Raw genomic sequence first — 13,407 nt, 5'->3', positions numbered from 1 at the left:
ATTATATAGTCAGGATAGATCTAGTTAATTTTAAATCATTTTGTTATATTATTTCATAAATGTAGTCACTTATCGAAACATAGATTAATGAGAAATTAGAAATAAAAACATAACCGGCTTTGCCAGTTTGCGTTTCGGTTCTTGGGTCTGGTAATCAGGGGGATCATCGGAGTGGTGTTCAGTCATTGAACGGAAACATTGGTTTAGCTCCGTTTCCAGCCGGATGATTACAGCGGAGGCACAAGGTGAACACCGCCAGTAGCCGACCAGAGAATGTTGTCATTCAACGTTGGTAGGCTGCAATTGTAAATATACAATTATCTGAGGTATGAAATGCGCAAAGAGCTGCATACATATACCACGTGTAGTCCCGTGTTGATGGGTTAAACATGATGTCGGCTGTGTTTTTCTACACAGAAGCGTGCTCATGTCGGTGGTAACGCGCCTTCATCATTAAAGTTTAGCGCTCTGTCTGCATGACATTAGCCTACTTGGCAGTGGAAAACTCATTTACCCGCATAGAATCGGATGCCAAACCGTTGTCTCCGCTTTTATCTTAGCTTTTAACCTCGTCTATATTGAGCCCGCATTGTCGGCTACGTTTGACCAGCTGGTTCTGCAGGATGAAGTTTCCACCATGCATACTACCATGTTGATCTGACCTTAACAGTTTTTTGCCAGTTTAGACCCAAACCAAGATACGAAAGACACAATGCAATCCAACATGAAGGAAGTATTTAGAAGGATGCATAACGTATTTCTTAAGGTAGTGTTTTTTCCAAGCACTCTGGGCAGAACAGGACCCCGTCCCACCGCCTCAGAAGTGCTGGACTGCCACCTGACGCAGCGGGGTCTGCCCCCCTGGACCTCCTACTGTGTTCCCTATAGCGCCGTACACAACGACCAGTTTGGACTGTCCAACTTTAACTGGAGTGTCTCGGGAACTAACTATCAAATACTCAGAACAGGCTGCTTCCCTTTTATCAAATACCACTGCTCAAAGGCTCCCCACCAGAACCTGGACATTGAAGACACGTTTTTTACCATCCTGAAAGTCATCAATCTAGGTTAGTGTGGTGTACGTGTGATTAATTTGAAGCAGACAATTAATGAAGTCCTTAAGTAAGTGTCATCCTCAAACATGGACAAATGTATCCGTGCGTTGCAGGTGTCCCCTGTTTAGCCTATGGTGTGGGCTGCTGGCTGGTGGTGGGCGCTTCTGAAACCGTGCAGACAAGTGTTGGGAAGGTAACGGTCTATTTTGCCTACAAAGAAGATGGAGCTCAGTACTGAACCAAGAATGCATCAAATGGGACACAGAGGACTAAACTAGTCAAGATATTATGTGAGACTGTAAAGTTGTTTTTCTGTTGCTATCTAAATGTTGATATTCAGTGCTCCTGCTTTCTTGAAGTTGGCAGTATTGTTAATTATTGTATTAATAAAGCGTATTCAATATTTATGAGAAATTGCAGTAGGCCTACTGTTTCACTTATTACTGTCTCGCAAAGCTTGAAGGTCTACTGAATGAAGTCATGAATAAGATCATCTCTGTTCACTATACAATTGGAGATGTTTTGGTTCTGTGGACCACCAGCTTAGACACCTACAAATAATCCAACTTATTAAGCAACAACATTTATTCAAGTAAAGTAAATCAACCCTTCCAACCGGCATAATGTTTTCTGTAGTACTTACTATGAAAACAGCTTTTGCTCTATTAGAAAAAAAATTTAATCACCTGAAAATACATCGATACCTTTAGTAAAGATCAGGTAAGGGTAAACACAACTAAAACAAAATGTATTATTTGTAAAGCCACAGGAGTGACCTTCCATAAGACACTAATATTCCAAGAATCTTTCCTTGAACGTTCAAAATGTGCCGACAATAAGGTTTCCCTTCCCGTCGTCCACAACGCACAGCTTCCCTGTGAACCACACTCATTTAAATAACTCATAGCTCATTTATTTAAAGAGGAATTAGTGATCAGTCTCCATGCAGCAGCTTGTCAATAGTGCCAAAGAAGAGCTGGTGACAGGACAGGTGTGATAAAATGGGTTTTAATTACCAAAGTGTGGCCCTTGTTGAGCGCGGGCTCCACAGCCCCTGTCCTCAAGGCCTTTGTGAGCCTTTGATTTCTGATAATGTGCTTTGCTGACGCGGCACGCTGCACCTCTGCAGCACGGACTCCGGCCCCTCGGAGACTCTGCTTGACAAACTGCCATATTGATTTCCCGCCCCCCCCTCCGCCCCCCGCCCCCAGCATCTCTTACTAATAGCATTTATCAGCGACCCCAATTTTCTGGCCTTGGCCTCTCTCTTTTAGCAACAATGAAGCTGAAGGAATAATTTCTTGTTCAACATGTAAATCAATGGACCTCTTGGCCCTTGGTCTTTATGTGTTCTGTGATATCGGCCTACATATCGTACAGACTGCGCCCGGTAACCTCCTTAGTAGAACCAATGCATTCTATTGAAAACTATTCTATTGATTCAGACATGGCTAGACTATCTGAACGCTCAGATATATTTATGTATCTTTAGAAATTAGATAAATCCCTATATGTAGGGTTTTGTTATCATTGTTGCTATTTAAATGATATTTGTGTGCATAGGTTTGGTGTTAGGTTAATGACACTTGTATATATGATGAACACATAATTCCTTATAATTCAAGTTTCAAACAGACAGAGTATGAACAAACTAGGCTGACCGCGCAGCAGCTGGGATAAAACCGACCCAAGTGCACCAAGATGGATAAAGACAACAAAAGGCACACAGCAAATAAGTTAAGGGTAGAACTCAAGTGGCTTTGATATCAGTGGTGGTAGTAAAACAAAGCAGACTTCTTATGCACAAAGCAAGTGAACCAGATGGTTTAGAAGCACTATCTTAGACCGTGACAATAAGGTAGCTGAGTCCAAATCATCAGCAATTTTGCAAAGTTTGCTTAGTCGAAATGAACCAAATGGGATGGAAAAAAAAGTCTAAAAAACAATGCATATTAAAGTTATGTTCTAATATACGCAGCTTTTTGCACAATAGAGAAACGATAAGAGTGATGAGTAAAACCATAAATATAGCAGTTCCATACCCTCAATTAAATTCTATCAATAGTTCACACTAAGTCAGGAGGGAGCTCGCTCCATCACCGTCCACGCACGGGCCTCTTAATCAGCGCGATGACGGCACACTATCGCTTAATCATGCTAATTGCCTGTGACAGGAACATTTACACACACTTAAGGAAATCCGATCTCCCACGTTACCAACCTGCACCCAAATCTCCCCCTCTCATCTCTGGCCTTTCTTTCTCGCCGGGACCTGAAAGTGTGCGTGGGGAATGCTCAGGCAACCATGTCTTAATTACTTATTGACCTTTTGACCCTCTAGCGGTGCATTGATACTGTAGCACAGAGACGTATTAGCATGGGGCCGCGACAGACCACAGCTTTGTGTCTGCCTATTAAGAGATGGTTGTGAGTCAGTGAAATCCAAGCCGTGTGTATGTGTGTGTGTAAGTATATAGGGTATTTGTTTTCCACGACTGCGGCACACTCTAACCTGCAGAGGAGGCCCCCGTTTCGGCCGGTCAGAGAGGCTTAGTGTGACACAGATCCCTGGGCAGCACCACCAGCGTGGTCTAGGGTGTCTCCAGCGTGCTACTCAGAGCCAGCAGGGAAGAGGATTGCTGCCTTGAGATCGGGGCCATCTGTGTTTTTGGTGTTACGTCGTCTCTTCCTTCTGAAGCGACTGCATTTTAAACAGTGAACTGCAGTTATTAGTGGTTGACAAGCAATGAATATCTCTTTCGTAAAGTTATATTGCATCCTGAACATGGGGAGGTTTCCTCAACAGGAACAAAACAACGTGGATAGATTGCGTTTAGTGTTGTTGTGTTGAGAACGTGTAAAACAATGCAGCCAGGGTTATAATTATTCTTCTCTGTCCAAAGTAATAGGAGCATTTCTTTTTGTGCTTGAAATAAAGTCGCTTATGAATAAAATGGCAATTCTGAAATCAATTATTTATCAGACCAAATTGCTGTATTTCCCCCCTCTCTCTGTCACATACATAGCACTGCCACACAAGTTGGCAGAAACAATTATTGTAGGAACAACCCCTGCAGCTAATGTGCATGAGGTTATCAGCGAGCCTGTAGATTGGCCAACCGCTTCCCTACCCCGACCTGCTCTGATAGCAGCGGGGGCACCAGAGCCATTAGTCACATTGCCGTGTGGATGGTGGATCACCTTCAAATTAAGAGTGGAGACACCACTGACTGCAGACATGCCGACATGCAGTCTGGCATGCCTCGCTATATAGAATCAATTTCAAAGCACCACGGAAAGGTAGTCACGGCATGTGTTGCCGTATATGGTGGATCACCTTCAAATTAAAAGTCAGCACAGTTAGACGTGGCATATGTTGATTCCGAAAGTTCTTGGCAGCAGGGCCTTGTGGATTCAATACAAACACTGCGGAGAAATATCCTCAATGTCGCCCCGGTGAGAGGGACCTTTTGTGCGGAGAAAGAAGTGCACCGTGTGTTGAATGAGAGTGCCACCAAATATGTTTGTATTTTATGTGTATCGCGTTCACCTTATTATGGGATTTTTGCATGTGTTTCTTTTTTTTGAAGGGGGGGGTGGTGGTGGTGGTGGTGGTGGTGGTGGTGGTGGTAGTGCTATTAAAAATCTATTATGGTGTATGTCTTCACCCAAGGGGGCAAACATTGTCATTACTAAGCAGAACGTAAGGGTTGACAAGTAGAGCCATATTTCTTTTTTTCTTTCTCTTTTTTCAGAAGCCCAAAGCCTCCATTGCAGGCGGGTGGGGGTGTGGGGGGGGGGGGGGGGGGGGGGTTGGACTGGTGGAGCAGCGCCGTACCTGCTGTGCCTATAAATGCGGTCAATGCTATGGACATTAGGTGTCTGAAATATCTTTCAATCATTCTATGGGCCATGTTCTTTTCCTCTTTTTCAATTGAAATGAATGAACCATACACATGGCGGTACACATTCCTCATCGGCTCGGAATAATTACACCTTACAACATTAGGAACGCATTCATTATCATCGTCAGAGTTTTATTTGTTGTAGTTTAATGCTTTATTCTTCTGATACAATGGGTTTGCGGCGGAGCTATTTTGTACATTCATTCATATGGCTTAATGTCTTCTCTTCTTCATTCTAGGTTGATTATTACTTTATTCCCACATCTCGCTATCGACGCGACATGGCGTTCCCTTCACTCGTACTCATTGCTTACTCTGTTGACATTATGAGTAATGGATTTTAATAGTTTTCCCCGACTTATCCCGAGAGTTAAATGAACTATCCATTTTCATTATATATTATGCAGTATTTAAAGTTTCAGCTCATTACAAAACAGCTCCCCCCCCCACCCGGCTGTCTTTTACCCCCCACCGGCAGGCAGTCAGGCTCCTCTAGCCACAGGCACTGCTTGATCTGTTTCTCTGAAGTCAGAATTAAAATACTCTCAAGTACTTATTTATTTATATTCCACCATCTCAGCCCTTAATGTCACAATATACATTTTGCCTCTGTTTCATCTGGTTCGTGATCGTCATCAGAGAATTGTTCATCAACGCTCCACATCAACACAGGCCTATATATTTTAGAATTTGGCACTTTTGGGTGTATTTTCTCGGGCCTTTCTGTTTTCTTGTGTGCAGACGATATGTGGGCCTGGAGATTTACATGAAGTACACCCTGCAGGCTGTGGCTGCATACAAACAGGGTCGTGGAATAAATCAATCCTGTCCTCAGAAACGCCTCATACCTCTTTTTTTTTGATGCTGCAGCTCTGTGATCTCCAATCTCTCTGCAAATGAGCTGCAGTCTCCTGTAATGGTTTTCTGCTTCTCGTGGGAGGCCGGTGTCTGAGCAAAGCTGCTGATTGAAGGGGAAATGTAATACAGGTGTAAAACGGACTTGATGGGGGTCTTACGCGAGGGTTATGCATTTTAACAGCGATATACATACGGTTACATATTTATCAAAGAATGCGGAAATTGTGCCGTGTTGGCGCCTTTCAAGGGCCTCCCCTCGGGGCCCGACGCTTTTCTGCTGGGGTGTTGTTAACTCAAGTGGAGAGCATCGCTATTATGTTGAATTAATAGGAATTAAGGGGCCTAAATTGGTTAAGTAAGCACATCATTAACAGTGAGTGAGATTGCTGTGGGTGTGCGTGTGTTTGTGTGAGTGTGTTTCTGTCTGAGCATGTGTGTGTGTGTGTGTGTGTGTGTGTGTGTGTGTGTATGTGTGTGTGTGTGTGTGCGTGTGTGTGCGTGTGTGCGTGTGTGTGTGTGTGTGCACGCACACGTGTGATACTTTTAAAGGGTTACTGGTACATAGCCGCAAGCCACGGACAAGGCTTTGAACTGAATTGACTATCCAGTAAAAAGACATAATAAACCGAATAGACTATAAAATATAATTCAATAATTGGCAAGAACTCTCGCCAGCAGCGGGTGAACAGTTCACTGTCTTAAGCGCGGAGCCCAGTGGGACTTCAGAGGGCGATGCCGGCGCAGGACTCGTGTAAAGTGGGCGCGTGACAAGGGTAAGACTCGGAGCCTGTGTCTTCCCTGGCTGGGATTCCCCAGAAGAGGTGGACTAATTGAGGTGTGTGTTTTTTTGTATCTGGCCTTGGTAATGGTGATGAGGCTATGGAAGAAAGTGGACTGTCCCCCTAGGCTGAAGGATAGGTTGCCTCAGCCAACCTTCTGTACTTATTGTCCAACAAAGGGGGAATTCGCTTAATGTAGTGCTTTGGAAAAAAGTGGATAATTGTGCGCACAATCAATAATGCACCGGAGCAGAAAATAAACGGCGCGCATGTGTGTGGAGCGTAGATGTGTTTTAGACGGTCAACTGCAATGGAGTGTGGCGGGATTCCCGTTTCAGCAATTCTCCCCGCTCTCGCACGACGACTGCCAGTGTGGAGCAATTTGGTTCAATTAAACGTATGCACGCATTTATGACACATAAAGGAAAGGTGTGTGCTTTACACGCCCGTGTTGCGTCCTGAGTGTATAGCCACTTTCTGTGTGTGTGCATAGCCTCTATCTGTCTGTGTGTGTGTGTGTGTGTGTGTGTGTGGGTGTGCATAGCCTCTATCTGTGTGTGTGCATAGCCTCTATCTGTGTGTGTGTGCATAGCCTCTACAGTAGCTGTGTGTGGGTGCATAGCCTCTACAGTATCTGTGTGTGTGTGCATAGCCTCTATCTGTGTGTGTGTGCATAGCCTCTACAGTAGCTGTGTGTGGGTGCATAGCCTCTACAGTATCTGTGTGTGTGTGCATAGCCTCTATCTGTGTGTGTGCACAGCCTTTACAGTATCTGTGTGTGTGCAGAGCCTCCACGAGGAGCGTGGCTGCTTGCTGGCGCTCTGTTTGTTTTGGGGCGCTGGAGGAGTGGGCAGGTTGGTGCCGGGATGAGACATTGTTCCTGTGCGGCCTGGTGACATCGCTGGAGGGCGAACAGGGATGGAACCTGCGAGGGGTGACAGTGATAAATAGCCCTTTTAATAACAGCTGCCCCACTTGGTCAGCCAGTCCCAGTCAATGTCCTCTGTGTATTTATGCCTATGTTTATTTATGCATCCATAGCAGGCAAGGAAATCACCACCGCAGGGGTACAATCATTCTTTTTGTGTGTGTGTGTGTGTGTGTGTGTGTGTGTGTTGGTGGGCAAGGGGGAGGGGTTTGAATTAGTTTAACTATGCTGGGAAATAGGCCTGCGCTAACTCGCCTGAGTCCGACGGCGGACTCTCTCTCTCTCTCTGAGCGATCCGCTCGCATCTCAGGGAAGAGGAGAGGTTGCCCCGGACAACGGACGGGCAACAATCGGATAAGAAAAAACGATGAAAGCACACAGTTGACAAACATATCCGCAACACATTGTCGCCCTGTCTCTTTAAGTGCTGTGTTACTTTTGAACACTGGCTGTTGTTGTTGCTGAATGACTGAGAGGAAATGCTTTTGTCTGCCTGGTGAACGACCCCGGGGGGGGCGGGCGTGTGAACAGGCAGAGGGGAGGCGCTGGATCAGGGGTGTCACCGCGTCGCGCCGCGGGCCATCGCTGGAGCTGCTCCCATTCAAAGCAATTCCCTCTCTTTAATTGGGTCAATTAGTAGATTATCCATATACATTATCATGTATGCATTTTTCATGGCACCTTTAACGCTCTGCTTGAACCGAACAACTCCTGGCTATGATGTGCTATTTGGATGAGTGTCAAGGAGACTAAATGATGGCGCTAATTGAGTAATTAAAAGCAGATGTCGGAGCGAAAGCTAACAGCGTACACTTTAAACACTTTGCCCTCCAGAAAACCTACACTGTTTTTGACACCCCTGTTATGTATGGATATCCCAGAGGTACCGCTGTAATAGTTACAGTTTCACCCTTGTGATTATTCAGTTGAAGTCTTTGCTATTGAGCCAAAATTGTGTTTTTATGCTATTTTGACCATGCCAAATGGTGTGGAAAAGAAAAGCCCATCATGCAGCCTAATGGCCGGAGTCAGTGGTGCACAGCCTCAGCGAGAGCTCTCAACAGGAAAAGCATATTATAGACACATTCAGTCCCTCTCATAACACCCCCCCCCCCCCACCCCACGGTCCTCTGGTGGGGCGCGGCCAGCCTGTGTGACAGTCCTTTAAGAGAGATGATATTATGTTGGAGGTAATTAACATTGGAAAAGTGCCAGTAATGGGAATCTATGTGCCATCAAACCGCAAAGGAGCCCAGAGTATGTTCCACGGGCCTGACAGCCGGCATGATTGGAGCGTAGCTGTCAGGCATTACAAAGTGCAGATCAATAAGTAACAATTTTCCTATTAAAGAAAGATTACTTGGACATGGCCCTCAGATAGCTCGTGGCTCTTTCATTTCCTCCCGATGGTGTGAGCGCCTCGCCGTGGAGTGTGTGTTACACCCTGGGTTCTTCCTAATCGGTCCTTCTGCACTTTTACATGAAAAGGCAGCAGTTTGGCAGCCAATCTGAAGTCTCCTTTAAGAGAGAATGTTCTACATGCGGCCGGCGCCGTGGTTCCATTTCAGACTCATCCTGGCTGTTAAAGAAATAGGATTTGATATCGATAACGACCAAAAAAACAATCATATACATGAATGCACTATGCAGACTGTTGAGATGGTCAAAAGCAATGGGCGAAAGGTGATGAAGAAATACTTTGTGCTTAAATGGTTTGGCCACCAGCGGGGCTAATGAACTTGGTAATTACTCTTGGTCGGTTGGGGGAGCTGAGCCCGGCTGAGAGGAAAGCAGTGGCTGCTGGGAGCCACAGCGCTGGCACAACAGGCAACAATCAACACAGTCCCTGCACAACAATCAATCACAAGTGTCAGGCCTTTAAACAGTCAGAGTCGTTTGGTGGTGTTCCCCAGAAATGAGTACACCCTTGTAAAATGTAGCTAAGATCATGTTCCCTAAACACCTCGCAGCGCAATATGTTTTAACCAATGAGATTTCTGCCCTATGATTTATCACGCAGTTTGCTCACAACCCGAATTCCTTTGGCCAAGTTACGCTTCCATGGGCTCAACTGTCACCCTCGGAGATTGAAGTTGGTGCTTATAATACAAGGTCGGTCAAGTACTTTATACATTTTTTCTGCAGTTTTCTGCAGTTTTCCCCCCAGAATGACAAAAACTTGGCAAATGTGTACATAGGGAACATAATATTGACAATGTATTTAGTGACGCCATCTGAAAAGGATATGATAAAGCTTAAAAACGTTGGTTTTCTCAAATGTTAAATTAGATAGATGTGTGTATTTCACATACTGTGGTGTATTTGTGACTGGGCCTCAGCTGACATGCTATGTAGATAAAGCAATTACAAGGGCCCTTCTTAGTCAAGACCCCCATAAATAGAAGCCAATGAACGCTCTGGAAATGAACGGCTAGGGTGAGATAATCAGTGCCATCTTTAGGAAGTCATCATGGAAACTTAGCTGTTGTATTTAAATAAGAGTCATGGTGTTTTATTCAAGCTTTGATAAACTGCTATGATATTTAAATATAAGTCATAGCGATGAGTGTGTGTGTGTGTGTGTGTGTGTAACACTGGACTATTCACAGATGCTCCATCCTGCGGAGCACTAAATCATGTTTCCTAATTCCCAGAGCCACATCTCAATCATATTCCCTGCTAATTTGAGAGTCACCCTCATTTCATTTTAAACGATTCATTTTCGGCAAATTTTAAATGGCCCTGATGTGTTCTACAATTTAGTCAATTACTGTTTCAGCCAGCAGCACCCAGGGGAGCAGGAACACACATGGCCTGGAGGTGCCATCTCAATAATTGTTTCAGAAAAGTTGGGACTGAATCGCTAACGGTCTGTTCCACTTATTGAAATGTCAAGACCTCCTTCCTAGCGCTCTCCCCCCACCATCAGCCTGTATACGGGGCTGTGACCCCGCGCTGCTCGCTGCTGCTCTGCTCTGCCTCTATAATCAGTGCTTAAAGGGTGTGCAGACTCTCATTTGAATGTGTTGATACATTACGGTCACCTGACTAGAACATGGTTCAGCTCAGAGAACGACGCGTTTGGATGTTGACAGGCTGTGGTTCAACCACTGGGCTTTAATCTATTTGAGAATTACGCTGAAAATGTCGTTAATTACCAGTAAGAGTGAGAAAATTAAGATAATCGAAATGAGGTCCTAATGGGCACTAATTAAGAGGTTAAATTATATTTCATAGCACTAAACACAGTGACCCGAAGACCCCAATTAATTAAGCTATTATGATCCACTCTGCACGCCCAAAGCCGCGCTGATGGCTCGTGATTGATGATAAAAGTGTTAAAAGTCATGTTTGTCTTGTCTCTCCTTCTCCAGCAGAAACCCGTCACCCACTCTCCCAGCCAATTAACCTGTGATTATGCCGAGAGTGGAGGCCTGATGAATCAGAGCAGGGAGGCAGGGTTCTGCATGACAGAGACGGCCTGGGGTGAGCCTGTCTGTCTGTCTGTCTGTCTGTCCGCCTGTCTGTCTGTCTGGCCGTTCTCTAGTTCCTGTGTCCTTGCTGTCGACGAGTGCCCTTTAGACTCAACTCCAGACCTAATTAGATGTTAAGATGTTAAGATGGACTTTATTCATCCACGACGGAAAAATAATAATTATGAAGAGATAACATTTTAAAATGAGCAGATATATATCTATGTATATGATGCATAGCAGAATGATGGGAGGTTAGTGCTCATGATTCCTTGTAAGGTTAATGCCATTGTTTTTAAGGCTATTGATTTGATTTGTCACTCATTACTTATATTAGTTGAGTTATTAATTGAGGACATATTGTCAAAATAAAAAAATATATACATTCAACTGTAGCTAACTATAACTAAATGACTTAATCATCTAATATACAATATAATTATGAGCAGTATTAAAATTGTAAGATAACCTACATTTATTTTTTTAAGGTTTTAAAAACCCGCTTATGTCATTTAAACCTCTCTTGTTTCCCATTTCTTCACAGCATAGGGACCGATATTGAATCTGCACGTGAATTCAGTTGTTAACCGTTTTAACTACCTTCAAACATGTTAAGTGAATTTGGATTTCTTTTTATCTACCGGCCATTTTTTTACTCACTGCATTTTATTGTGTTTAATTAGTTCGAATCATTGAGTTTCAGTTTACCACCATGGATTTAGACCAGCTTTGCGGATGAGTCTCTACATCTGTGGTCTAGTTTTAATTGTTGTAATTAAAAGCCTTTTTAGTTACATTAAACGTTCTGACGTTCTAATTTTCTGTGTAGTGTCCGCCACCATCCACTCAATATCACCTATAAACAATCACTCGTACCGATCCACCTCCTTGTGAAATAGAGGAGTACAGCGCGTGTGTTCGCCTGGTCCCAGTGTTCCCCGCTGTCTGCCGTCGCTGGGCCTGGTAATTCTGCAGCACTGTGTAGAAGACCTTCAACTCCATCCTATAATTAACTTTTGCCTGCGCCCATCAGATTCCATTCCAGCCCTGATGTGTCCGTGGTGACTGCTACATGCTACCAGCGTGCCATTCAGTATGTATTAAGCTGTCAGGAGTGGGTCGCTCTCCCCAGCCGCCTGTCTTAACTGAACAACCCTGCCTATTAACTCCTATTGACTGTGACACACATGTCCCTCCAGAAAGGAGTGGCTGCGTATTGATTTTTCGCCCCGGCGCCGCTCACTTCCCCTTTCAAGCCCGGCCGAGGGGTGGAGATCTTTATCCTGACTGATTGTGTGTGTGTTCATCGTCTTGCGCGGAGCGGCGGCGGCGCTGGCGCTTGTGCGATTGCCATTTTGCTCTCTCTCATTCAGCACCCCTCCTCCCCCTCCCCCTCCCCCTCCCCCCCCTCCCCCCCCCCTCCCCTCCCGTCCTCAGTGGTATCATAGCTTCTCGCATGCAGCTGGGTGTCAGAAAGACAATTAAAAGGGCCCGACTCCCCTGTGTCTCGGTGAGCATAATGGTCAGAGATAGAGCCGCTGTGGAGAGACAGCCACCCTGCACAGTCTCTCCCATCAGCGCACACACACACACAGACACGCACACACACACGCACGCGCACACGCACACACACATACAGACACACACACACACACACACACGCACAAGCACACTCACATGCACACGCACACACACACGCATGCACGCACACACACATGCACGCCCACGCGTACAAAAACACACACACACACACACACACACACACACACACACACACACACACACACACATCTATTATATATAAACTACCACACACACAATCAAACATATATATTGTATACAACACGCACACACAAGCACACACACAAACACATTTCTATTGTATATATACACACACACACACACACACGCATATACATTGTATATAAACACAGCGACCCGCACACAGACACATACACATGCACGCAGAAACAGCACACAAACGCACAAAACACAACACGTGCACGTGTGTGACATGACAGGCCCGGCCCCTCCAGCCACCACCGGACACGCCCCTCCTGTCCAATCGATGCAGCTCAGAGGCAGAGGGCCACATCCTCCAGCAACAGCAGCCTCCGTGTGGCGGCGGGGCCACAATGAACTCTGACAGCGCATATCGACTTCATATCAGCCTCCACCGCCCAGAGAAAAATGATTATCTGCTGGCCAAATCAACTATTGACATGCTGCAGAATAGCCTTCCCCCTCTCCCCCTGCTGGATTTATCGACACAGTTTATGGCATATAAATATTTATCCAGAACGTGGCGTCTGAGTGGAATGGATGCGTTCATAGAGGCGGCGGGGACGCCGCCCACTGTCACCTCCCTTTCTGCACGTCGTAGCAGCCTAGCATAGCGTAGCACGGCGT

At 45.3% G+C, this 13,407-nt stretch overlaps 1 protein-coding gene across 1 annotated transcript; it reads left to right on the top strand.

The window, feature by feature from the left end:
* The first annotated feature begins 243 nt into the window (after positions 1 to 243).
* cUnh15orf61 (chromosome Un C15orf61 homolog) lies at positions 244 to 1,419 on the top strand. Its single transcript, XM_084477448.1, has 2 exons — positions 244 to 1,067; positions 1,169 to 1,419. The coding sequence occupies exons 1-2, from the start codon at positions 713 to 715 to the stop codon at positions 1,291 to 1,293; spliced, it is 480 nt and encodes a 159-aa protein (XP_084333574.1). The 5' UTR covers positions 244 to 712; the 3' UTR covers positions 1,294 to 1,419.
* Positions 1,420 to 13,407: the final 11,988 nt, after the last annotated feature.

The sequence above is a fragment of the Micromesistius poutassou genome (genome assembly GCF_964030765.1).
Source record: "Micromesistius poutassou genome assembly, chromosome: 13".
NCBI lineage: Eukaryota > Metazoa > Chordata > Actinopteri > Gadiformes > Gadidae > Micromesistius > Micromesistius poutassou.
The sequence above is the reverse complement of the archived record's forward strand: the minus strand, read 5'-3'. Positions and strand labels throughout refer to the sequence as shown.